This window comes from Callithrix jacchus, chromosome 19 (genome assembly GCF_049354715.1).
Source record: "Callithrix jacchus isolate 240 chromosome 19, calJac240_pri, whole genome shotgun sequence".
NCBI classification, from domain to species: domain Eukaryota; kingdom Metazoa; phylum Chordata; class Mammalia; order Primates; family Cebidae; genus Callithrix; species Callithrix jacchus.
The window spans coordinates 15,187,879-15,212,593 of record NC_133520.1 but is presented as its reverse complement, the minus strand read 5'-3'; the positions used below and the strand labels follow the sequence as shown (position 1 = coordinate 15,212,593).

At 39.9% G+C, this 24,715-nt stretch overlaps 1 protein-coding gene across 9 annotated transcripts in view; it reads right to left on the bottom strand.

The window, feature by feature from the left end:
- Positions 1–24,715, bottom strand: part of LOC144580317 (uncharacterized) — a 179,715-nt gene that overhangs the window by 142,046 nt on the left and 12,954 nt on the right. For 6 of the 9 annotated variants that reach the window (XR_013529601.1, XR_013529603.1, XR_013529602.1 and 3 more), the window contains exons 2-3: positions 14,957–15,139; positions 4,098–4,209 (exon numbers count right to left, since the gene is read on the bottom strand). Coding sequence is in view for 2 of the 9 variants with exons in the window: in XM_078356402.1 (XP_078212528.1) it covers positions 4,098–4,209; positions 14,957–15,139 (295 nt within the window). In the remaining 7 variants the exon portion in view is untranslated. Of the gene's footprint in view, positions 1–4,097; positions 4,210–14,956; positions 15,166–20,870; positions 20,963–24,715 lie in introns of all 9 variants that reach the window. The other 3 variants (XR_013529605.1, XR_013529606.1, XR_013529607.1) reach the window with 3 other exon arrangements.

The window sequence follows — 24,715 nt, the reverse complement described above, 5'->3', positions numbered from 1 at the left end:
TATCCAGAAGTAGATAAAATGTAGGAAGACGACAAATATCCAGAAATAGATAAAATATAAGGGTCTTTGTGTCAAAGCAGAAAAAGCAGCCAATGGGTAATATCTCCTCCAGTTTCCCCTTGAACCAGAACGTAGCCCCGAAAGGAAATTCTGGTTCACTCTTACTCCTGGATAAAGTCCATACTGTCAGTGCTTTCTGGTCCCTTATGCATGAACCTTACTCCTAGGCCTCAAGAGTCAATGTGAGTCCTAGAAGTCTCAGCCAGGAATCGGGAATAGAGTGTGGATCCCATCCTCTCTCCTGGAAAACCAGGCCTCACCATGAAGTGGCATCTCTCTCACTCAAAGTGTTCATCTTTGATACTGAACAAAGAACTCTTTTCATTCTGGAGAACTCCTGTTTTCTAAGGCCTAGGTGCAAACTGAACAAACCAACCACAGGCCTGAGCAGCCACAGTGACTAGAACATGAGACTCACTCTCTGAAAGCTTCACTTTGAAACTCCTCCCTAAGGCTAGTCCCGGAGAGAGCTTTGGGCACAGCAAAGCTGTGGTTTCAAAGTCACAGTAACTTTCTACATGCCTGGGAGGAGACAGAATGTCGCCTTCCTTTTTTCTGAAACTCCCACTGTCCCTTTGTGCAGGTCTCAAGAACACAGAAAAAGGAGACCTGGTCCAAGAGACAAGAGGCCTGGATTGCTGCTCTGCCCTGCCAATGACCATCTCTCTTAACTTAGCCACATCCTTTTCCGAAGAGGAAAATTCAGGTGATTAGCATCTACTCCAGCTACTTCACAAGATGAAAAACTTTTTCGAAAAAGTAAAACATGTCCCTGAAATATGAGAAATTAATATCAAACCCAAAGTACAACTGTCAACCTTGGAATTACCCAATCTGATTATGAACATTGTCCCTCAATTCTCTAGATAACGTTTCACTGTGGCTTTGCTTTGAAAGCATAGACTGGTCCTCTGATAAGTCACCATGACTGATTCCTTTACAGATAAAGACATGCAAGACTAGGTTACTGGAATTCTCTGTGTCTCTCTCTGGCATGCGCTCCCTCTCTCTCTCTCTCTCTCTCTCTCTCTCTCTCTCTCTCTCTCTCTCTCTCTCTATCTCTCCAGGCCTACAGAAGCTGAAGTGCTGTTGCTCTGCCCAATACTCTCCCATCCCAGCCACCACCTGCCCTCACAGATCTGGAGGTACCCAAGAGCATATGACCCCAACGCATTCACGTGATGCCTTTGTTCAGCGCTAAATTCACTTGAGTGGGGAAAAAAATACCTCAACCAGGAAATACATCTTTTACAGCTATTTCATCCTCCCCTCACGTGGTGCTGGAATATCGCTTTAAAGAACACTCTTGTGGCATTTCCAGTTCTTTTCCTTTAGGACTGCAAACAGGAGTAGCCCATCCAAGGGGAAACTGCTCCCCAGCAGAGCTGTTCTTCAAAGGGGACTTCTTCAGGCAGGAAAAGGGAACGTCTGATACTGGAGCTGAATAAACAGACTCATCAAGCTGAGTGCCAGATTGGAAATCCAGGCGCTGGAGCATGCAGCCCAACAGCTGCATACCTCATGCATGCTACGGCTCTGTCTCTCTCCTCTCTTTCTCTCTGTCTTTTTTGATTCTGTTCTGTATGTAATCTTCTTAACTCAAGTGACTTAGTGGTCCCGGGTATATAACCATTGTTTTTTACTACTATTAACTGACTAACAGGCTCTAGAGGTTTCAAAGCCCATTTTTGAATCACAGACTCTTCTACCATCTCTTCTCATGCAATTCCCTCTGTCTCTCAACACTTACATCTCTCCACAGCCAACAACCTTCCTCAGAAAGTAGCTCCTTTTAAGGCCGTGCAGATTATTCCCACACACAACATTTCACACCCTGGGTGCGTGGCTGGTAGAATCCTAGAGCTTGATGGAAACTCTAAACTATTTTTTTCAGGAAAAACTACAAATCTGTAATCTCAGAAAGATCATAGTCTACCTGGACCTTGAAGGAGTTCACCCCCATTTACAGGTTGGTTCAGTGTCTCACAGTCGGTAGTAGAAGTGCTTCCAAATAATTTACCTACATTTTACTACAATGAATTTTCCTACTAGAATAGCTGGTCACACATGAAATTCCAAGCCATGGAGTCTTGGCAGGCTTAAGCTTAGAAACTGGAATTTGTCTTTTCCATATTGGAAAATTTCAGTTTTTCTTTTAAGTTTTAAACAATTATACCAGTAAATGTGATTATTCAGATAATCTGGACATTAGTTTTAGTTGTTATCAGTACCAGCAATCCCCAACTTTTTTGGCACCAGGGATCAGTTTCATGGAAGACAATTTTTCCATGGACTGGGGTTGGGGATGGTTTCAGGATGATTCAAGCACATTACATTTATTGTGCACTTCATTTCTATTATTATTACATTGTAATAGATGATGAAATCAGGCATTAGGTTCTCATAAGGAGCATGCAACTTAGATCCCTCAGATACGCAGTTTATGATAAGAGTTTGAGCTCCTATGAGACTCTAATGGCACCAATGATCTGACCAGAGGTAGAGCTCAGGTGGAGATGCGAATGATGGGAGCAGCTGTCAGTATAGATGAAACTTCACTTGCTGGCCTGCTACTCACCTTTTGCCATGTGGCCCTGTTCCTACCAGGTCACAGACTAGAGTCTGGGGACCCCTGTTCTATATTATACATATATCCATACATATTCACATACACAAAGACAATTCCCTATGGATTTCCCACCTTACAATTTCAGTCCCATTAGGATTTTTTCAAATATCCGAAAGGCAGAAGGTCTCACTTTCACCACTCTGTTCTTCATGTCTAAACCCTTTCTTGGATATTTCTTTGAGGAAAAATTATTGGATGATAAATGTCTTAGGGATTGTTCGTAAAACTCAATAGCAACTAATTTAAGAATGGGAAATCAGCTTTCTAACTGACCTAGTTTCTATCCATAGTTGGCTGCTAGCTCATTCGTTATCATACTTTACGACTATCCCCTATAAAATGCTCCTTTAACTGGCCTTATAAACCTAAGTTCCAACGGAAACAACAGTAACAAAGAGTCAAAACGAAAAGAATGGTTAAGTAAATATCTGATCAGTGTGGATTACTGAGCTCCTAAGCATTTTAATTTTTTCCCCACAATAAACGCTTAATCTCAACAATTCAGTCATATCTCACTCTCTTGTCAATATTTATGCATAGAAAATTATCTTTTAGGCCGGGTGTGGTGGCTCACACCTGTAATCCCAGCACTTTGGGAGGCTGAGGTGGGTGGATCACAAGGTCAGGAGTTCAAGACCAGACTGGCCAACATGGTGAAACCCTGTCTCTACTAAAAAATACAAAAATTAGCTGGGTGTGGTGGCTCGTGCCATAATCCCAGCTACTTGGGAGCCTGAGGTAGGAGAATTGCTTGACCCAGGACCCAGGAGGCGGAGGTTATAGTGAGCCGAGATTGCGCCACTGTACTCCAGCCTGGGCTACAAAGCGAAACTCCATCTCAAAAAAACAAAAACAAAAAAAAAGAAAGTTGTCTTTTAAAACACAAGTTGAGCCCCACACTGTGATTCACATTTTCAGAATGTTTGTTTATTCCTAATTTTTTTTAGTAATTGCTAAAAAAATGGAGCAATCATAAGGACAATCCAGTTGTCCTTGTTGTCATTAACCAGCCACAACAAATGTCCAGAGTAATCCTAAATTCATAAATTTATTTTAATACCTCCTTAGAGCTGTGTGTGGTGTGTGTCTATCTTTGGAGAAAGGAAAAACTCTAATTCAGGCACCCAGAGGCTGTCTGACAAATAATATCTCGGCATTTAGGAATAATTCATCAACAAATAGAATTTTCATTTTTTAAATGATTTTTATATAGGCATTGTCATCAAATAATCGGCTGTCAAACTAAGAAGAATAAAGGTCACTGACTCTTTTTAATCAGGAGGACTCTAACATGCACCTCCTCTCCATTTGACACGCATAGATTAGGTTCTCCGTTGTGCAACCATCGGCACAAACATCACCTTAGACATGCAAAAGGGACAAGGTGGGAGACGTTCATTTCAGTTACCTTTGCCCAGGCTTTGTTTGTTCTGCAGATAAAAAACTTTGGACTTCTTTACCCAACCAGTCATCTTGCACAAACAGTAAACTCCCTCAAAACTTTCTGTTCCCATGGGACCCTTGAGAAAACAAAATGAGAAAAAAAAGCATGATTAAAATCTACTTTCTTCAGTCAACATCCTAACATTGAGCAATTTCTTCACATCTTAAAAGGGACTGTCCTGGCGTCAGATTAAGAGTTAGTGAACTCCCTATTGATCAGATAACTGGAACCAGTAGTAACCAGAGTCAGAATTCTGAGATTACAAACACTTGTTCTGTAATCATTTCCCGTTCCTCCCCATCACATCATGAGGACCTTATTCATGTTCGATTCACCTTTGGAAAGCAGTGGTTTCTAAATGTTTAGATCACATATGGTAAAAATTTATGAACATGTCCATTCTATGTATTTTTATTTATAAATAACATATGTGCTTTTATAAATGCATATTCTATGCATCAAAAACACATGTACCAAAAAAATCTATATTTAAGATGAAATAAAATATTGAAATAAATAGAACTCCAATATCTTCTTTCTGCACACCAATGGATCATTTTGGAATCTTCATGAGTTATGGATATCCTAAATCTGAGCCCACGGCTTTAAGAAATGCAATGAGCTGTCATTCTCCCAAATTCAATCACCACTTTGGCCTGATCGAAATCTATTTTCAAGAAAATATCTATTATCAGTCACTATCATCTTCTGTGAATAAGGACCCGTCATTATAGTGAGGCTTCCAGCAGTGTTTGCATTTTAAGTATATGTCTAGTTATGAGAAGAAAACTTTATTTTGTTTTCATGTAATGTCAGGGATGCCAAAATAATTCACGATATTTGGAGGGCTCGAAATGTTTTCTGGTGGCCCTGATCTCGGACAAGTCGGGAAGCTCCTCACCAATGTACATCCCTGCATATACAGTGGCAGCAGCAAACTTAGTAAATAAAAAGGTTTTGAGAACAGCAAATTGGTTAGAAAAGGAGACAGTAACGTTAACATGTTGGGTAGGAAATTTTTCTGAGGTCAACTCCAAGTTTCTACTTAAATTTGTATGCATTTAAGGAGTCAGAAGTGGGGAGGGATACTGATAGATATTATAGAAGAAGGATTTAAGTCTTCCAAGACACCCAGTGTGGCTCCCTCACCGCCAATAAAAGCAAGCCTGGATAAACTCTCACAAGGTCAATATGGACATTCAAACGCTTTGTAGCTTCAAGTTGAGGAGTTAAAGACTATCATTAATTTAAAAAAAAAAATCATTTTTGCCCCAAATTATCAATCACAAGAACTTGCATAGCTCAAGTACTTGCATTTTTTTATGAAGTTATGAAAATAATTTTCCCGGAGGAAAAGATGAGCAATACTCTAGATTATTTTCATCTTAGTAATATAAAGTTGAAGACTTCATATTTAACTGTCTGAATAATCCATCAAACATATGCATTGATCCGATTCACCAGGTAAACTGCAAAATAGTCTACTTGACTCTAACTTATGAAAACAAAAAGAGGGCTGGGCACTGTGGCTCACGCCTGCATTCCCAACACTTTGGGAAGCCGAAGTGGGCAGATCACCTGAAGTTGATAGTTCAAGACCAGCCTGACCGACAAGGAGAAACCCTGTCTCTACTAAAAATACAAACTTAGCCAGGCATGGTGATGCATGCCTATAATCCCAGCTACTTGGGAGGCTGAGACAGGAGAATCACTTGAACCCGGGAGGTGGAGGTTACGGTGAGCCCAGATCATAGCACTGTGCTCCAGCCTGGGCAATAAGAGCAAAACTCCATCTCAAAAAAAAAAAGAAGAAGAAGAAGAAGAAGAAGAAGAAGAAGAAGAAGAAGAAGAAGAAAGAGAAAATTAAGTGGAGGGTGGAAAGAGTTGATCAGCTGTTGAGAAGTGTCTCCTGTGTATGTAAGAGTACATATACTACATGTACACATACGTATGTAAACACATACATGTAAATCTGCCTGTATAGAGAAGCTCCTGCCATTCAGTTTACCATCCAGTTGGGCAAATCACATGCCCATAAAAAATTACAAAGTGACATATCAGCAGGCATAAAATAATATAACATAAAACATACCAAACAAGTATGTGCTGGCAGAAAGAGGGGTGGGATACAATTAAAATCTGATTATTATAAATTGCCAGAGCAAAATGGGGGCAAGGATTTCAGAAAAGTAAATTGGCATGCTAAATGGAAAGCAGTTTAATTTAGCAAATTACACCCTGGGGACACAGGTCTCACTAACATGAGAAAAGGATCCACATGGATAAAGTATGAGCTATGAAATTAAAGTTAATAGATTGATAAAGGACAATAGGTATGACAAGCCAAATTTTAGTTTTGCTGGAAACATCCAGGTAGGTAAGGCAACATTCATATCGTTGTTGTTTTACTTGAAATATCCCTCAATGTCCTTGTATGCTATGTAAGACAACAGATATAAAGATACAACATAAGAAGGCACAACGTAATACTAACCTCATGTCGGGGAACTTGACATGTGTGCACAAGAATTCTGCATGCTCTTGGACCTGTTCAAGCTTTGACCTTTGTTTCTGAAATGTCAAGGTATCTCTTGTGTCATCATGAACCTCCTCCCCCAGCCCCTCATAGCTGTACCACTGAAGGGACATAAACTATGCCAGAAATGATAAGACCTGAGATTTGCTGAACACCACCAATTCTTCTGTCAACATTCCTGCCCTGAAATCTCCTTTTACTTAGCAAACCTAGATCACTTTGTGTCCATAATAAAAGAGAGAAGAAAGTGGAGGCAAATCATCAATTACTTTTCTTCAAAAGATAATTATCAGGAGGGAAACTAATACCAACTTGTCTAGTTTATCATGCATGGTCTGGGTTCACCTTTTTCTTTGTCATTGTCACAAGTTGCTCCACTTGCATACAACCCAAGCTGCTAAGAAGAATGGAAGCTCATGGGGCAAAATCTGACTTTTCAATTTCTTCTATACTTCCTATTGTAAGTCAAGGAATTCAGTTCCAGCCCCCATGCAGAGCAGGAACTCAACATGCTTGTGAAGCAAGAGATAAACACCCCATTCTTTAAAAACTACGTTTTAAAGAATGCATTAAAAAAAGAATTCATGAATGAATCAGCTCATCAAGGTGATCATCAAGTTATGGATCAGATACCCACAAATTTTATTCAGTTTGGTTATTGAAAAAGTCAAAATGACCAGACCACGAATTACCAGAATAGATGTTTTGCACAGTTCATAACTAAATAGACTTAATATTGAGATGTACTGCTCAGCAGTTGATTGGGAAAACTGTCGAGTCAAAGCTAATCAAACTAGATTTTAACGTCCACAAGGGACATGGGACTATGCCCATTTTGTCAACATGTTGTACCACCACATAGCATAGCATCTGCCACACAGTAGGTGCTTGTGGCAGCTTCTCATTAAGATGAACACGTCAATTCTTTCCTTATTTGAGCACACAAACTATTCCCCTCTTGTGAGACAGAATTATTGCCCAACTACTGGATCCTGGGTTCTCCCGTGATTGCTTTGGCATACACAAGAGGGAAGAAGTGCTCTGTGTGACTTGCAAGGCTACGTTTAAAAATTTTTGCAACTTCCACCTGGATTTCTTAGAACACTTGCTTTGAGGAAGTCTGTCACAAGAGAAGAAGCCTGATTACCAAGAGACTGAAAAGCTTTGCTAACCATGTGGAGAGGGAGAGAGATTCCTGACTAGCCCAATGCCAGACACATGAGTGAAGAAAAGTTTAGATGGCTCCAGTCTCAGCTACGATCTGACTACAACCAAATGAGAGACCCCAAGCAAGAACTGCCCACCAGAGTCCATCGGCCCCAAGAATCGTGAGTGAAAATAATAAACCGTTTCATTAAGTAGTCACTAGCTTTAGGGTAGCTTCTTACACAGCATTAGATAACTGAAACAGTGTTCAATAATTATTGAATAAGTAAATAGATTGATAAAAAGAAAGCCACTTAGAATAAAGGGTTCCCAAATGAACCCAGTTAAATCCATTACATAAATTATTTAGGTGATGTCAGCAACAGTAAAGACTATCAGAAAATTGGAAAACTCTGTGGATAATTAAGGCCAAGAGGAAATCTGCTACAGAATAGAGAACGTAATTTTTTGTGAGTGGAATTTTCCAAATTCACTAACCATCTTGACTGTATTCATTAGATGTCTGCTCAACTTTCTACTTCTTTTTTCACGAAGTAAACTCAGGATTGTGTTTCAGCCATGATCCTAGGTACAAAGGAGGAGAAAACATGGGAAACCAAGGAAAACAGATTTTTGGGAGCCTGATCTTTCTATGAAGACTCTCACTCTTCTCTCTCTTCCTTTAATTTTGTAGAATAGACTTTGGCCTAGGTAACACTGTGTAAAGCAACTAAACATAGCCAGAGATCAGGGTGGGTGGGAATGGAAACGAGAGGCTAAATGTTGGACACTAGCAGCTGTTACTTCATCACATCCCCCCCATAATTGTGCCATTATGCTCACAGAACTCTTCAGCTGGATATGGTCACCATTTCATAACAGTAAGAAGATCAAAAGGCCACGTGCAGTGGTTCACACCTGCAATCCCAGCAATTTGGGAGGCCAAGGTGAGCAGATCACAAGGTCAAGAGATCAAGACTATCCTGGCCAACCTGTGAAGCTCTGTCTCTACTAAAAATACAAAAATTAGCTGGACGTGGTCGTGCATGCCTGTAGTCCCAGCTACTCAGGGAGCTGATATGATTCATTTCACTTTACCATCATTCTTATCACAGGTACAACAGCTTTTCTGTGTGTGTGTGTGTGTGTGTGTGTGTGTGTGTGTGTGTGAAATATCAAGAGGATGTATTTAATCTTCGTTGGAGTTTTAACTTTGTGCCTTTTCAGATGAAACCACACCAGAGTCTCATCTTCTCTTTTCTGAGTACCCACTTCTTATGACAGAACAAGTCCTTCTTAGTGCACAAACTCACCCTACCTCCTTCTCAATTACAGAATACTTTCCACCCTGCCCCAACATGAATTCACAAACCCTCATTCCCAAAGGGATTCCAATTTTGTCAGAGCACAAAGGTCATGTTCAGAAGAGGTGCTCTTGCTATCACTGGAAGAGGGGAGAGGAAAATACATTTTTCAGTAGCTACAGGCAGGTTTGTAGCCATTGGCAGATGACATATGGAATAAAATGGAGAAATGTTTTGACTAACTCTAGACAATCAGCTTGATGATGTAGTTTTTAAAAAATACACGATTGGACAGTCTCTATGGACCTAATAACCTTCATCAAATCTTATTTTATTTGACTCTACAAACAGGATCCAGAGCAAGCTCAAGGTCACTTGTTGGGCAAGCAGCTCTTCATGGTCACTCTGAGCAGGCTAGGGAGCAAAATGGCTTAAGCTAGGACAGAGTCTAGGACAATTATCAGATTTGACAGACAAAGTCCTTGAAATCTAGCTTCAACACATGGGGAAGTCTTTCTTATTTCCTACTCAACCTGTAGTCATTTTATTCATATCAATTCAAAACAATGTATTGACTGGTACTGTCTGGCAATAGGGATGGAGAATTGTAAGGTCTGTCCTCAAGGAGCTTTCTAGAGTGATGGGTTATGGAAGTATGACACCTGAATTTCCTAAAAGAAGGATAAGACCATGCATGCCAGACATTTTTTCACTGAGACTCAGTAAGTACCATCACTGCCCCAAACTCCTCCCATATCACAAGAACCGAAAGCCTGGAAACTACATTTCCCAGGCTCTCTTGCCCATAAAGTTCTTGGTATAATCTTCCATTAAGAGGTACTTGCAATCACTAGAAAATGGAAGAGAAAAAGACATTTTCAGTAGCTACAGAAGGGTTTGCACACATTGGCAGATGGAAGACATGGGGCTACGTGTCAGCTTCTGAGCATCCTGAGAATCACCCACTCCAGTACTGCAGGCAGCTAAGACCATTGGTGGCAACTTGGCTTCCCAGGGATTCCAACACTTCATATTTCCAGGAAGTTGACCTTCATTCCCCAGCCCTTCCAATGATTCCATAAAACCTCTAATTCTACATATTGCATTCCTTCCTAATGGAATAAAATACTTACAGGATATTAGTCAGAATGGGATGGATATATTTCAGTAATAAATAACCCCTCAACTCTAAATAATATAATAATTTAAGGTTATTCTTTGTTCAGGACATAGAACAAAGTGGCTTCTATCTTGTACCTAAGATCTCTGTGCGAGAGGAAGACAGTACATAGAGAAAGCACAAAAACCCACTTCACTCTGAGAATAAAGGTGACACAGTACTTCTGCTTACATTCCATTACCAAAAAAAATTGATCTCAAGGCCCCAGTTAAATTGTAAGGAAGGGTGAGACTATGGCCTTCCTCTGTGCCCAGAGAGAGGAAATGGTATGATGAACACATTGCATTTTATCAGGTTTCTATTTTTTTAATTAAATCTGATGATTATATTTGATAGTAAATGCTGTGTCCTGTAACAAAACTCTAAAATATGTGGCACAGACTTCAGAGTCAAGTAGTGCTTGCTAGAAACAGATATAACAGACTGGATGACTGGAGATCCATATCATGGAGTGGAAAAACACTTGGCAATATTATTGCCTTTGGTAACCTGAAAGTCAGACCACATGACTCTTGAGCTTGTAGGTGAAAAATAACATGTGTTGGTTGCTATTGGCTGCTTTTGGAAACACAGTAAAACAATAAGAGGCTATCAGGAAATAATTAACTGGTTTTTGAGCAAAGCTAAAAAGAATAAGCAACTACTTCTAGAGCTCCCTCTTGATATCAACTTCTGTATTAGTCAGGGTATGCAGTGCTCACTGCCATAACAAACAATCCCCAAAAGCGCAATGGCTTAACATCTAAAAGCTTATTTCTCACTCACAAAAAGTCTAATGTGGCTATTCCTCTGATAAGGGATTCAGAGATCTAGATTTATTTCATGTTATGGTTCTACATCTTCTGGTATCAAGGCTATCCTGGCATTATCCAGCCAGAAGAGAGAGAGAGAGAGAGAGAGAGAGAGAGAGAGAGAGAGAGAGAGAGAGAGAGAGAGAGACAGAGAGACAGAGAGACAGAGAAAGAGAGAGAGAGAGACAGAGAGAGAGAGAAAGAAAGAGAGACACAGAGAGAGACAGAGAAAGAGAGAGAGAGAGACAGAGACAGAGAGAGAGAGAGAGAGACAGAGAGAGAGAGAGAGAGAGAGAGAGATTGTCTCTCTCTGGCTGAGCAATTGCTTCCTAGAAGGAGCTCTACACTGTGGAAGGGAAAGAAGATAAATCACAGGTCAGCTAGCCACCTCTGCATTGGACTCGCAAGTTTTCTTTTTGTTTCTTTTTTGCTGCCATGTAGTTTATTTTCCCTGCTTTAATAATATTGCTTCCTCCTGTTCTTTCCAACTTCTCTTCCTTTTTTTTTTGACATGCACTTTCCCTCTTATCTCTTGTTTGATCTTGCTTTCCTCTTTTATTTTACTGCTAATAATAATTAATCATAGCATCCTACTCTCTACTCTGAGTAATTTCTTTTCTTTTTTTTTTGAGACAAAGTCTCACTCTGTCACCCAAGCTGGAGTGCAATGGTGTGATCTCGGCTCACTGCAACCTCTGCCTCCTGGGTGCAAGCGATTCTCCTGCCTCAGCCTCCCAAGTAGTGGGACTACAGGCATGCACCAACTTGCCCAGCTAATTTTCATATTTTTAGTAGAGATGGGGTTTTAGTATGTTGATCAGGCTGATCTCAAACCCCTGACCTTGTGATCTGCCTGCCTCAGCCTCCCAAAGTGCTGGGATTACAGGCATGAGCCACCGTCCCCAGCCTACTCTGAGCAATTTCTAAGCATGAGGTCAAGAGAAAAAGATGGGGCTGTCATCTTTTGAGAGGAAGTTACTTTAGCATTTTTTTCCTGCAACTTAAATACCATCTGATTCTGACTGTTAGGAGCGATAGGCATTGGAAGGGAGACATCAAAATAAATCTATGCGGCAAATAAGGTATTTGTAAGACTTGATGTTTTTTATGCTTTATTGATCCATGTTCTTCAGTTTTTCAGGTTTCATGCTGGCTTTGGGGTAAAAGTTTCCAGTGTTAGGTTATTTTCTCTTTTTTTTTTGAGACAAGAGTTTTGCTCTTGTTTCCCACACTGGAGTGCAATGACACAATCTCGGCTCACCGCAACCTCCGCCTCCCAGGTTCAAGCGATTCTCCTGCCTCAGCCTCCTGAATAGGTGGGATCACAGGCATGTGCCACCATGCCCAGCTAATTTTTTTGTGGTTTTAGTAGAGAAGGGATTTCTACATGTTGGTAAGACTGGTCTCGAACTCCTGACCTCAGGTGATCCGCCCACCTCGGCCTCCCAAAGTGCTGGGATTTACAGGCATAAGCCATTGCACCTGGTTGGTTATTTTCTTTATTCAATTATTAATTGCACTCATTACTGCTAGATGAGAATGGCAAATGTGATTGAAATCATTTTCAACTCTTTAATAACACAGTTATAATATTTAGACAGTTCTCTTTCATTTACAGGTGTAACTCCTACCCATTTTTAGTTTGAGAAAGAAATATACATTTTTTAATGTGAGATTTGAATATTTTATCATATGCAAATGCACATTCCCCCATAAGAAGCAACCAGCACAATTAACTATTTTTTCCCTACAAGCTACCTCACTCTATTCTTTATTTTTTGGTTTAAGACAGAAGAATAAGGCTTTAGATCCTCCCTTTCAAATGATTCCCAGTGTGAGTCCAGGATCAGTCTGCTCAGAAATTTGAGTTTTCCAAAACTGAGGTTCTTTAAAAAATTAAAAATAGACTTTCAATATAATCCAGCAATTCCTCTACTGATATATATCCAAGAAAATGAAATCAGCATCTCAAAGAAATATCTACACTCCCATATTAATTACAGCATTATTCACAATAACTATGACATAGAAAAAAACCTAATTGCCTATAGACAAACTGTGTGATATATACACATACATACATATGTGTATATATGCACACAGGTTTTGTAGATACAAATATGTGTATCTATGCATACAATATATATGTATGTATATATGTGCATACATATGTATGTATACATATGTGTATATATTGGAATACTATTTAGCCTTTAAGGGGAAGAAAATTCTGTCCTTTGTGACAACATAGATAAACTTGGAGGACATTATGTTAAATGAAATAAGCCAAGCACAGAAAGAAAAAATTAGATTATCTCACTTTTTTTTTGGGGGGGAGGGGGACGGAGTTTCACTCTTGTTACCCAGGCTGGAGTGCAATGGCGCGATCTCGGCTCACCACAACCTCCACCTCCTGGGTTCAGGCAATTCTCCTGCCTCAGCCTCCTGAGTAGCTGGGATTACAGGCATGCGCCACCATGCCCAGCTAATTTTTTGTATTTTTAGTAGAGATGGGGTTTCACCATGTTGACCAGGATGGACTCGATCTCTTGACCTGGTGATCCACCCGCCTTGGCCTCCCAAAGTGCTGGGATTACAGGCTTGAGCCACTGCGCCCGGCCCAGATGATCTCACTTATATGGGGAATCTAAGAGTTGAATTCATAGAGGCAGAGAGTTACAGTAGTGGTTCCCAGGCAAAGTTGGTCAAAAGATACAAAGTTTCAGTTATGCAGGATGAAGAAGTTCTAGAGACCTAATGTATAACACGGGGACTGTGGTTTATAATACTGTGTTGTATACTTGAAATTTGAAATTTGCTAAGAGAATAGATCTTAAGTGTTCTCACTACACACAAAGAAGTAACTATGTGAAGACCTTATATATTATAATGGATATATTAATTAGCTTGATTTTAAAATCAACTCACTATGTGTATGTGTATCAAAGCCTCACACTGTGTATCTTAAAAATATACAACTTCAATTTTTAAGAAGAAATTTGAGTTTTCTAACTTGAATTAAAATCAGTATTGAGCAAGACTTAGCCCTCTCAATTCTACATCATTATTTCACAAAGGGTCCTAGTAAAGTCACAGTATACAGAATCTTTCCATTTCTGTGGACTTTTTCCTCTTTTCTGATGGAATATTGACATGACATGAGCCCTGGAACTTGACAAGCTTATAGAAGCATTTTTGAGAGTGCTGTTTTGTATATTTTGGGCAGCAAAGATAATAGAATACACAATATTCTTTACAGTCTTTATATGCTTGCCAGACAGTGTGCAAATATCGTCCCATTCAATCCTCTTAAAGTGTTATGAGGCAACAATTATTATCATCCTTATGTTATAGATGAAGAAACTGAGGCTCGGAGAAAGTCAAGGAGATGCAGTTCTTAAACATTACTTTGAAAACTTCATTTCACTAGAAAGCCTGTAACTTAACCACTCTATTACCAGTCTATTTCCATAAAAATGACCCAAAGAGTTTGCATAATGATGATGGGAGTTGGACAAAGTCAATCAGCAGAAAATAAGAAAAAAAAACTCAAATTCTGGTGGAAATGAATCATAGCAATGATAATTACCAACATTTCTTAGCATTTACTATACACCAGGCACTGTTCTAAAGCCTTTGCCTGGACTAACTCAAGGAATCCTCACGATGACCCTAAGAGATAAGCATTATTATCTTTTTTTTTTTTTCAGATAAAACTGAGGTACAGAGAAATTAAATTACAGGATCACACAACTAGCCATTAACAGGATGTAGAGTAATTGAAATAAGAGCATCATGAACCTATTGTTACCCATGGAGATAAACATGGGAAATGTAACTATTGCAAGTTCTTCAGCATGGCTTACCTTCTGTGATTTGCTCGCATGATCAGAACCGTCCTTAGGTAACAAGCATGCAAAGCTCTGGTCCAACCTCTTCATCTGAATGTAGGAAGTTTTGGATGATGTCTGTGTATCCTCAGAACAGTCTCCTAACCATTCCTCTCTCACCAGACCCGGAGGCGTCCAGTGCCAAGGAGCTCTTCTGTCCTATTGAAAGCAGAGAATGGTTCTCTCTAAAATAAGTACAAAGAGCAAGCAAATTTAGTCAGTTTATGCAAAACACAAAATGGCATCTGCCATCTGGAAAAACACACTAAAGCCGTGAGCCGTCAAGCCCCTTTCAAGACTTTGGCACGTAAAATCAACATTTTTTTTAAGTCTGAAAGGTTCATGTGAACTTCCAGCTTCATTAAATGTAATTCACCCTCCCCCCTATTTCTCTTGCTGACATCCACTCACCCATCACACATAGTTCCCCATTTAAAAAAATTAGATAGATGGATGGATAGATAGATGATAGATAGGCAGATTTTTTTACTAAATGGTGAAAAGTTCTCTGAGACAGGATTTTTAAAGAAGATAATAAAGAAACATCCTTCATAATTACCTTCTTTTTCATGTTTAAAACGGTTTAAACAAATAAACTTGCCTTTGTATTGCCTATATGTATATAGGCAATTGGAACCTGGTTTGTCACTGACATTCCAGAGGCCCAAGATTGTAGGTTGATGCTGCTGCTGTCTCTGTGATCACAAACTCCTGATCTTGCTTCCCTCTGCACTAACCTCAAGGAGTTCAAGACAGATGAGAACAAGAAGGGCTGCTTAGGTTTTGCCTTGCTGCCAGGCTGGGTAAGTGGGGCATCCAGGCGGAAATATGTTCAGCAGACAGAAGCAAAAATAAGATGCTGTGAATGCTTCATTGAGTTTTGGTTACATGGGCAGGAATTGAGACCTGAAAAGTGACTGATGCAGTGTCAGGAGAAGGCTGATCAAACCAAATGCACAGAGTAGGAACTGAATCACTACTGAGGATGAAGTTATCCATGGTCTTGGAATCAAGGAGGCTGGGGCACAGTCAGAAACCGTGAACAACACAAGAACACTGGACCACAACACAAGAAACAGTGGCTAAAGTACAATAAAGGATCCCCATGGCCTAGCCACTTTACATTCATTAGATCATTAACTGTCACAACAATTATAGGAGAAAAGTACTGTGCATGTGAGAAAACTGGAGGCCAGAGAGGTTAGGTCACACTGCTAGAGGAGGTGTTCAGGTTTAAATATAGACAGTCTGATTTCAGAGTCTATCCCTATAACCACCGCATTTTACCACCCAGCATATGTATGTATTGCCCAGACTAGAGACATATACACCATAGGCTGTTTTCTCTATTTATTCTTTTTAACAAGTGACTTTTATTTTATCCAATATATTACTCTGTATATCCATATTCTCTGTTTTATAATCAGAACTTTTCAGAGGTTACTGGGATAAGAAATTAAAACTTGCCTAATGGAAAAAAAAAAAAACAACTAAAATTTGATGAATGAAGAAAACTTGGTTTTCTCAGGAGCAGAAAACCATACAAGGCCAGAGGCTGGGGTGTTGGGATCTGAACAGTACCCAGGGTTGGTCCTGGCGCTGCTCAGATCAGGGTCTGCTGCTATCTCTGTGCAGGCAAATCCCACTGTGAGGCCAAGGATCTGTTCCCCAGGTCAGATCTTTGGGTGTACAGGAGGGGTTTTGGGGAGCCATGATGGGGAACAGTTTATTTCTCCAGGGTGATCTGATCAGAGCATCAGATTCTCTACTTCTTTTCTTAGTCAGCACAATCCATCTACGGGTATTTGACGCTGGCTGGCTCATTCCATCATCCTCTGCCACATTTAGAAGTGCCTGGTGACACTGGCATCACAATGACTACTCTTTCGATCATTTCTTTCCCTTTCAGATTTAGGGAGATGTGTTGAAGTCTTCCGGAAGTCAGTATGCTGCTCTAATAGAAACAGACATGAGCATGGAATCCACCGGACCTCACTTAAAACCTTAGCTCCATCACTTATCAGCTTTGTGACCAAGGACAATTCCTTTAACCTCTTTGGTCCTCAGTTTCCTCATCTGTAAAATATAAGATGCTGGGAGGATTGGACTGGCACTATAAATTGTTGTTGTTATTATTATTATCAGCAACAGTAGTAACATTAGATACTATCACCCATGAGTTGCAGCAGAAGACCCATTCCTGCCGCTCCTGGACAGTTGCCAAGTTGCTGCAGAAATGATGTGACAATGGACTCCAATATATTATTGAAGTGACATTCTCCAACTCCAGGGCCCGAGGAGCTTGCTGCTATCACAGAGGCCCCTTTAGGCCAGTCTTTTGAGTGTCACTTACACCAGTTTGGAAGTAATCTGCTTGCTCGCCCTTCCAGCAAAGGATGTCATGATCAGCTAATGGAAAGTGACAAGAAGGGATATAATGAATGAGAGGGAGTTAAAGTTTGGGATAAAAAAAGAGCCTTGTTCTTTTGGGGAATGCACAATGCTAAGCATACCATGTTAAATCGTGCGTGTCAAATAATGGACTAATTAAGAATCTTCATCCATTTTTTCACATCTCATTTTTGTTGTCCTTTCAAAGATGTATTTTCAAATTAGCTCTTAACTCTTTAAATAAGTACCAACAGGAAATAAAAAGAAACCTTGTCTATCAGAGAAGCAAATGATAAACTGAAAAGAAAATACATGGGAAAGGAGATGAGGATTTTGTGGGAGATGCTGAGAAGTTTTTATCATCATAGCAGCAACTTCTTGAATAATGGAATTTAATAACATGTAATAAACTATGATCCAGGAGAACTCTGATTCAATCCCACTAATTGTTTGAGCCAGTGAAAGGAAGGCAAAGTTTATCGTGCCAACATGCTGCTAATGCCACTGAACACCGCAGGGAACAGACAATTGTTCCCAGCTGCCTACCTCCTCACACAGAGGGGGCACATCATCCCTGCCCCCAAACACCGAGCTGAATCTCCAACTTTCAATGACAATCCTAGTTCCAGGACTTTAAAGTCACAGAAATGTAATTTCTGCAATCAACAAACTATTGTATTAAGCAGAGAACAGAGGGGTAACTACATACAAAGCCCCCAATTAGATTATAAAGAATAATAACCAATATGCTTTCATGCTAATGTTAAAAAGTACAAAAACCTATAATAAATTTAATTGAGCACATGATCATAAGCACTGTTTTTCTACCTACATAGTTTTGCTGTGTTAAGGTAGACTCCAAATAAAGCAACACTTTTTTTTTCATTGTTATTGAAAAAAGAGCTTTTTTTTCTTTTCACTTTGGATCATTTGACCAATGTCAAAAAATGGGAAGGTATAATAGAGAAAAAAAATTATTTTTTCCTATCATTACTCAGATTATATTAAGGATAAAATTTTTAAAAAATGAATTGAGACAATTCTTTGAATAATTCAGTTCTTTCCTAACAGATTAGAAGTTTCTAATAAAAATATATTATTTTTGCCTGAGTTATTCATATAATGCCCTTAGTTTTCTACTTTATTTTATACGTGTGAGTCTATTGATTTTAAAAAATCCTTTGTAATCATCTTAAATTATTCTTTATGTTTTTATTACAATTAAGTATATATGGGTTTTGGTACATAAATCTTATGTACCTCAGGAATAAACCATCTAAAATTCTACAGAACATTTTGCAAAACAGCTATTTAAATTACTAAACCAAAAAGAACAACAAAAAAAGTAAGAATAAGTATTAACTTTTCTCTCCCAAAAAGGTTCATGAAATCTTAACGGTTACATTTGGCAGTAGAAGGAGGAGTGAAATACCTCTGCAAAGTGATAGTCTAAAAACAGGAAAATTAGTATGAGCAGCTAATAAAGAGAACACGGTTAAAGGAGATTAAGGTTCAAATGAAGGTCAGAAAAGAGACTGATTGAGGAAAACTGCCATGTTCCATTGCATGGCAGTTTAAGTGAGACAGTTTCCCCCTGAATCAGCCTTAGGTTGAAAAATTACACTGTTGGGGTTAATAAAGAGGCCGGGCATTTGTTTGGACTGAGACTTCAATTAAAATGTTATTTGGGGTAGCCAGAGCTAATGTCTTGCTTAGAGGTAAACTGAACTGCCTTTTAAGAGGATGGAAAAAAAAGAAGATGAAGAAGAATAAAAAAGACCACCTAATCTGTCAAAGACCCTGAATAACTGGCAGAAAGAATTGTGTTTGCTGGACCTGTGCCCAACTCAGCAGTGAGCATTCTTAAAGATTTGGTGACATCATCTGAGGCAGCTGAGGTTTTCTGAGTTTTTGATTGTTGCACTGGGTGAAGAATCTAGTGTTCAGCTGAGCCTTTTTGAGACAAAGAAAAAAATCTGGTTGGTGTAATATGCCAAGTTTGAGCCTTCTTTTTTTAATGCCACAAACGAGGTGGGACCAAGAATTCTGGGTCTTAGTCTCCTGCCTCTACCCCAAGACAAAAATTGATGAATACAGTTAATTGAATTTCTCAGTCCATATCAATTTGCCCACAGTTAGACAAAACCCACCAAAGTTTGCTTTCATTTAACTTCTTTAGGGTGAGTGAAAATCTGCCCCCCAAATAAGTTCCTCCTCCTCTCCATTCACTCCTATACTGCACAGGGATTCATTCAGGATGTTTACTCTGGGCAGCATGAAGCGTATTTTGGTCAACAAAACACATACATTTCGCAGATTTTATAGGGCTTATACTTTGAGGAAAGGAGGAGCAGTTTATAAGATATATATATATGTGTGTATATATATATATATTATTACACTTTAGGTTCTGGGGTACATGTGCAGAACATGCAGGACTGTTACATAGGTACATACGTGGCAATGTGGTTCGCTGCCTCCATCCCCCTGTCACCTATATCTGGCGTTTCTCCCCATGTTATCCCTCCCCAACCTCGCTACCCCCCCGTCCCTCCCCTATTCCCGCCCAACAGACCCCAGTGTGTGATGCTCCCCTCCCTGTGTCCATGTATTCTCATTGTTCGACAGCCGCCTGTGAGTGAGAACATGCGGTGTTTGATTTTCTGTTCTTGTGTCAGTTTGCTGAGAATGATGGTTTCCAGATTCATCCATGTCCCTACCAAGGACACGAACTCATCGTTTTTTATGGCTGCATAGTATTCCATGGTGTATATTAATTCTATATATAGTTACAAAGCTGTTAATATTAAAAGAAACAATATGGAGATGGAGATGGATTCCATTCCTCTTCAGTATTTTTCTTAACCGATCCCATAAGCAGCCACATTACAAGGGCATGGGGTGGCTAAGAAAGCTGGTTAATGGCAGATACAAAATAAGTGATTTTCTGCTGGGGAGTTGAATTTGGGATCTGGTCTTGGAGATAGATTCACAGAGAGAGAGGTGAGACAGCCCCAAACAGCACAAATGAGAGCAAAAATGGACTTAAGAGTATGGACATGATTGGCATTTTTTTGTCCAAAGAGTGATACAACAGAGCAATGGACTGATGGCTATGGAAGTGCAGAACTTGAAAAGGGCTCTGGGCTAGGGAAAGAGACGCTATCACAGAAGGAGCGGGACTAGGTAACCACACATTAGAGGGGTGCTAGGGTCCAGAGAAGAGGAAAGGAACAATTCTTGTCCCTTGTTTCCCTCATGCTGTTCAGTTTTTTAACAAAGTCTGGAAAATGAACTCTGTCTGGCTTGATCCCCATTCAGATTGGCCCCAAATCCAGTTTTTTATTCAACTAAAGAAGATGTTCATGAAAGCGTCAAGTCCCCCTCTCCCAGTTTCACCAAAATTAAAACAAAACAAATTTGCTTATCAAGGACATTCAATCTTCAGAATTTTCTTGAAGAATATAAACTTGGTTGAAAGAACAGTAGCAGGCAGTACCTTAAGTTACTCGGGAGGCTGAGGCAGGAGAATCGCTTGAACCTGGTAGGCAGAGGTTGCAGTGAGCCGAGACCACACCATGGCACTCCAGCCTGGGTGAAAGAGCGAGACTCCATCTCAAAAAAGAGACCACTGCACACAGAGGCATAATGCAAAATGGGAACGATAACACTTTGAAAACAAAATGCCAATAATGAGATCATGGTGCAGGGAACAGGGAACCAGCAAGCTGAGAAGTAACACAACGTCCACGAGTGCCATGTCTGTCCAAGTGGTGGCAAAATCTGCCAGGCCCAGATTGACTTCATTAGTCATTTAGAAACACGTAGATCACAGAAAAAATTTGCCTCCTCCTCACTGAGAAATAACTGATCATCAGTATAAATAGAAAGGAATTAGAACACCAATTCTTCAAAGCATAAATACTTCATTCAGCAACCAGTTGTGATGGCGCTCATGGCAATTAGGAAAATATGCAATACTACCACTGGACAGGTGTGAATGTAATCAACTTTAACAGAGAATCAAGGTGGATAATTCATATTGGATACCGACTTAATGCACAGATTACATTTTCCCAGATGCAATTAAGGAACTTGGGGAGAAAGAAACACAATTATATAACCCATTAGCCCTATTCACAGCTTTTTTACTCCTTCAAGTCTACTTGCGCCAACGTGATTCTCACTCAGCAAATATTTTTCAGGCACTTTCTAGATACAGGGCACCATGCTAGGTAATGGGAATTCTACCCAGACCAACCTTCTCTCTTAGCATCCTCAACTCATCTTCTGCCTTCTGTGCCCTTACCCAGCTTGACTTTTCTCCAAAGTTTTTATCACTACCTGACATCATACCCTATCTATATTTGGTTTCTGTTCATTGCATCACTTACTAAAATACTAGCTCCATGAAGCAGGGACTGGGACTGTCTTCCTGTCTGGTGTACCCAACATTTAGGCCACATTAAGAGCTTAAAGAATGTTGTTGAATCAATAAGGCTTACGTTTAAAGAGACTATTTCTATTATGAAAAGCAGAATAAAAGAAAACTACAGTTATGAGCATGTATAATGAGGGTTTCTAACCTAGGAAATAAGAGAGGTCTTTCCTGAGCAAATGACTTTTAAGTTGGACCCTGAATAATGAGGAAGAGACTGTCTGGAGAGGGGGTTAGGAGGCCTTTCAAGGAGAGGCAGCAGCATGTATAATGGTATTTGTGGGGTTGAAGGAAAAAGGAAAAAAACTAGTGATGTGGAATCATGCTGAGGGAAGGGGAGAAGGGAGGAGTTTGAAGAGATGAAGCAGGAGCCAAGGACAAGAGCCAGATTATCCCAAATCTTGTAGGAATGTTCAAAATTGTAGACTTATTAGAAGAGCAATATGGAGAGTTTTAAGCAGTGGCATGATCCAAGTTGTTAATTCATGAATCTCTCTGACAAGCACAGAAGGATGCATTTTCATGTGAGCATTCTGAAATTGGGTATGAGAAGCTGCTGGAATATTTCAGAATGTAGAGAAGTATAAAACTTAAGCATATTTATTGAGTATCAATCAGAAGCACCCGATTATAATAGGCAATGTGGGGAGGGTGGTGACCACAAAAAGTTGGCAGCCTTTGTTCCTGAAGAGAGCATGGCCTCGCTAGCCCACTACCGAAAGGCAATACACACCCACGGAAAAGTTAGAGGAAACAGAAGCTACGGATCAACTGACTCACTGTCTCTTTCCTGACTGCTTAAGGGCCATTACTGCCACAAAAGGTCCTTCCTAGTGTGGCAGGACAATGCTTTACTGCCTCTGCCTTTACCCGGCCTCCCCTGGTGTTCTGAATTCCAGCAGCAAGAGGCCACCCCAGGCTCCCCAAACATAGGACAGACGACCCCCATGCCTTTGCATGAGCTGCCTGTCACTCTATCCCTCTCCACACTCACGGTTGGTCTCCTCCCCAGGACTCAGCACAAGAATATGACACGTGCCAGGTACCCAAAAGCTATTTGTTGAATAAATGTTAGAGATTAAACTAAACTGTCACCCTTCTTCCACCTTTCTAGTGCGTACTTCCCAAGTGCCTGCTTTGTGCCAGGCACAGTGTTGAAGCCTTTCCACAGTGTTGAGGCCATTCTCATTTTGTCTTCACAATAATCTCATAAGGCAGATATTGCTACTATCCCCCATCTATGGACAAGCAAACTAGGGCTCAGAGAGGTACAGAGGCTTGCTTAAGAGTTTTCTTACCTTACAACAGGAACATGAACCCATGTCTGCTCCTCTCCTAAGCCCAGTGTGACTAGTTAGCTGCTTTTGCTCACCTCTTTCTTGAAGCCTTCCTTGATACTCCAAATAACCCTGAAGATAAGCCTCGAGACTCCTAAAGTATTTCATGTCAATGTGTGTTCATAGCCATCCTACCTAATTTCTTCCTGGCCCTTTCAGTGTCTCCGGGGGATCTTGGCACCATCAATGTTGAATACCGTATTTGGCACTTGGTTGAAGTGTATATTAATATTTTTTGAAGAATAAGTGGATAAAGGAATCAGCTCAAGGCAATCTAATGTAAACTCTAAATGTACCCTTTAAGAAAATTCATAAAGAAACCTTTTTTTTTTTTTGAGATAGTCTCCCTCTATGGCCCAGGCTGGAGTGCAGTAGCGGAATCTCAGCTCACTGAAACCTCTGTCTCCCAAGTTCAAGCAATTCTCCTGCCTCAGCCTCCTGAATAGCTGGGACTATAGGAGTGCACCGCCATGCCCAGCTAATTTTTTGTATTTTTAGTAGAGACAGCATTTTACCATGTTGGCCAGACTTGTCTGGAACTCCTGGCCTCGAGTGATCCACCCACCTCAGCCTCCCAAAGTGCTGGGATTACAGGGGAAGAAAACATATTATACATGAATCCAACAGATAGAGTCTGACCATTCCCATTAACAAGAATTCCACAGTCCTCATTCTTTCCCTTATCTCCACCCACTACAGCATTCCTTTAAAGAATGGTTTCTCTGGTAAATCGAAAATTTGCTTTATTTTCAAAATTTAAAATGCCAATATCACACCACTGCATAAAGAGAGGAAAGGGAATCGTGAAGACATTTATAGGACTATTCATGAGTCATGGGTCTATGCGCAAGCCCAGAGGACACACAGTTGAGGAGCATGTAGGAAAGAAACTGTTCTCTGCCACCTGTTCTCCCAAGAAGAATGTGAGAGGTAATGCTTTTTAAACTTGAAATATATTTCTCAGGACTATTTTACACCGATGTACAAAAGGTGAAATATTCCAAACCAACCACCCTTCAGAAGTTGTCATCTCCCAGATGAGATTACTATACTAGAAACAACATGTTTATTGGCTCACAAAAGACATGTCACCTAACAATTCTTAGTAGGGGGTCTGAGGGAAATAACTCACCCATTGTGAAGTCAATGTTCAAGTCAATATCCCTTGGGGAGAAAAATATTGCTCATTGATAGAGATTGATTTTTCTTTTCCTTAAGAAAATTCCCGAGGGGTAAACAACATTTTCTTTTCACGGGGAATGTAACCGAACAAGGCAATGTCAAAGTCTACATTTTCCTAGCCTCATTAACATGATACTCAAAAATCATGAGTGTAATTATGAATGCCTTTTGACCTACTGAAAAATAGATACCAGCTCCATTTTGTTAAATTTCATTTTAATATCCAAGCAACGGGACCTCAAAGACAACTTGATGTATGTTCTTTGCTTTACTAAACAGCACTATTGTAAGTGAGATACTTTCTGGTACTTTAAAACAATTTTAAAAATTGTATATAAACTAAAAAATTTGATCTTATGTTTTTTAACCTATGAGTTTTGAAAATGT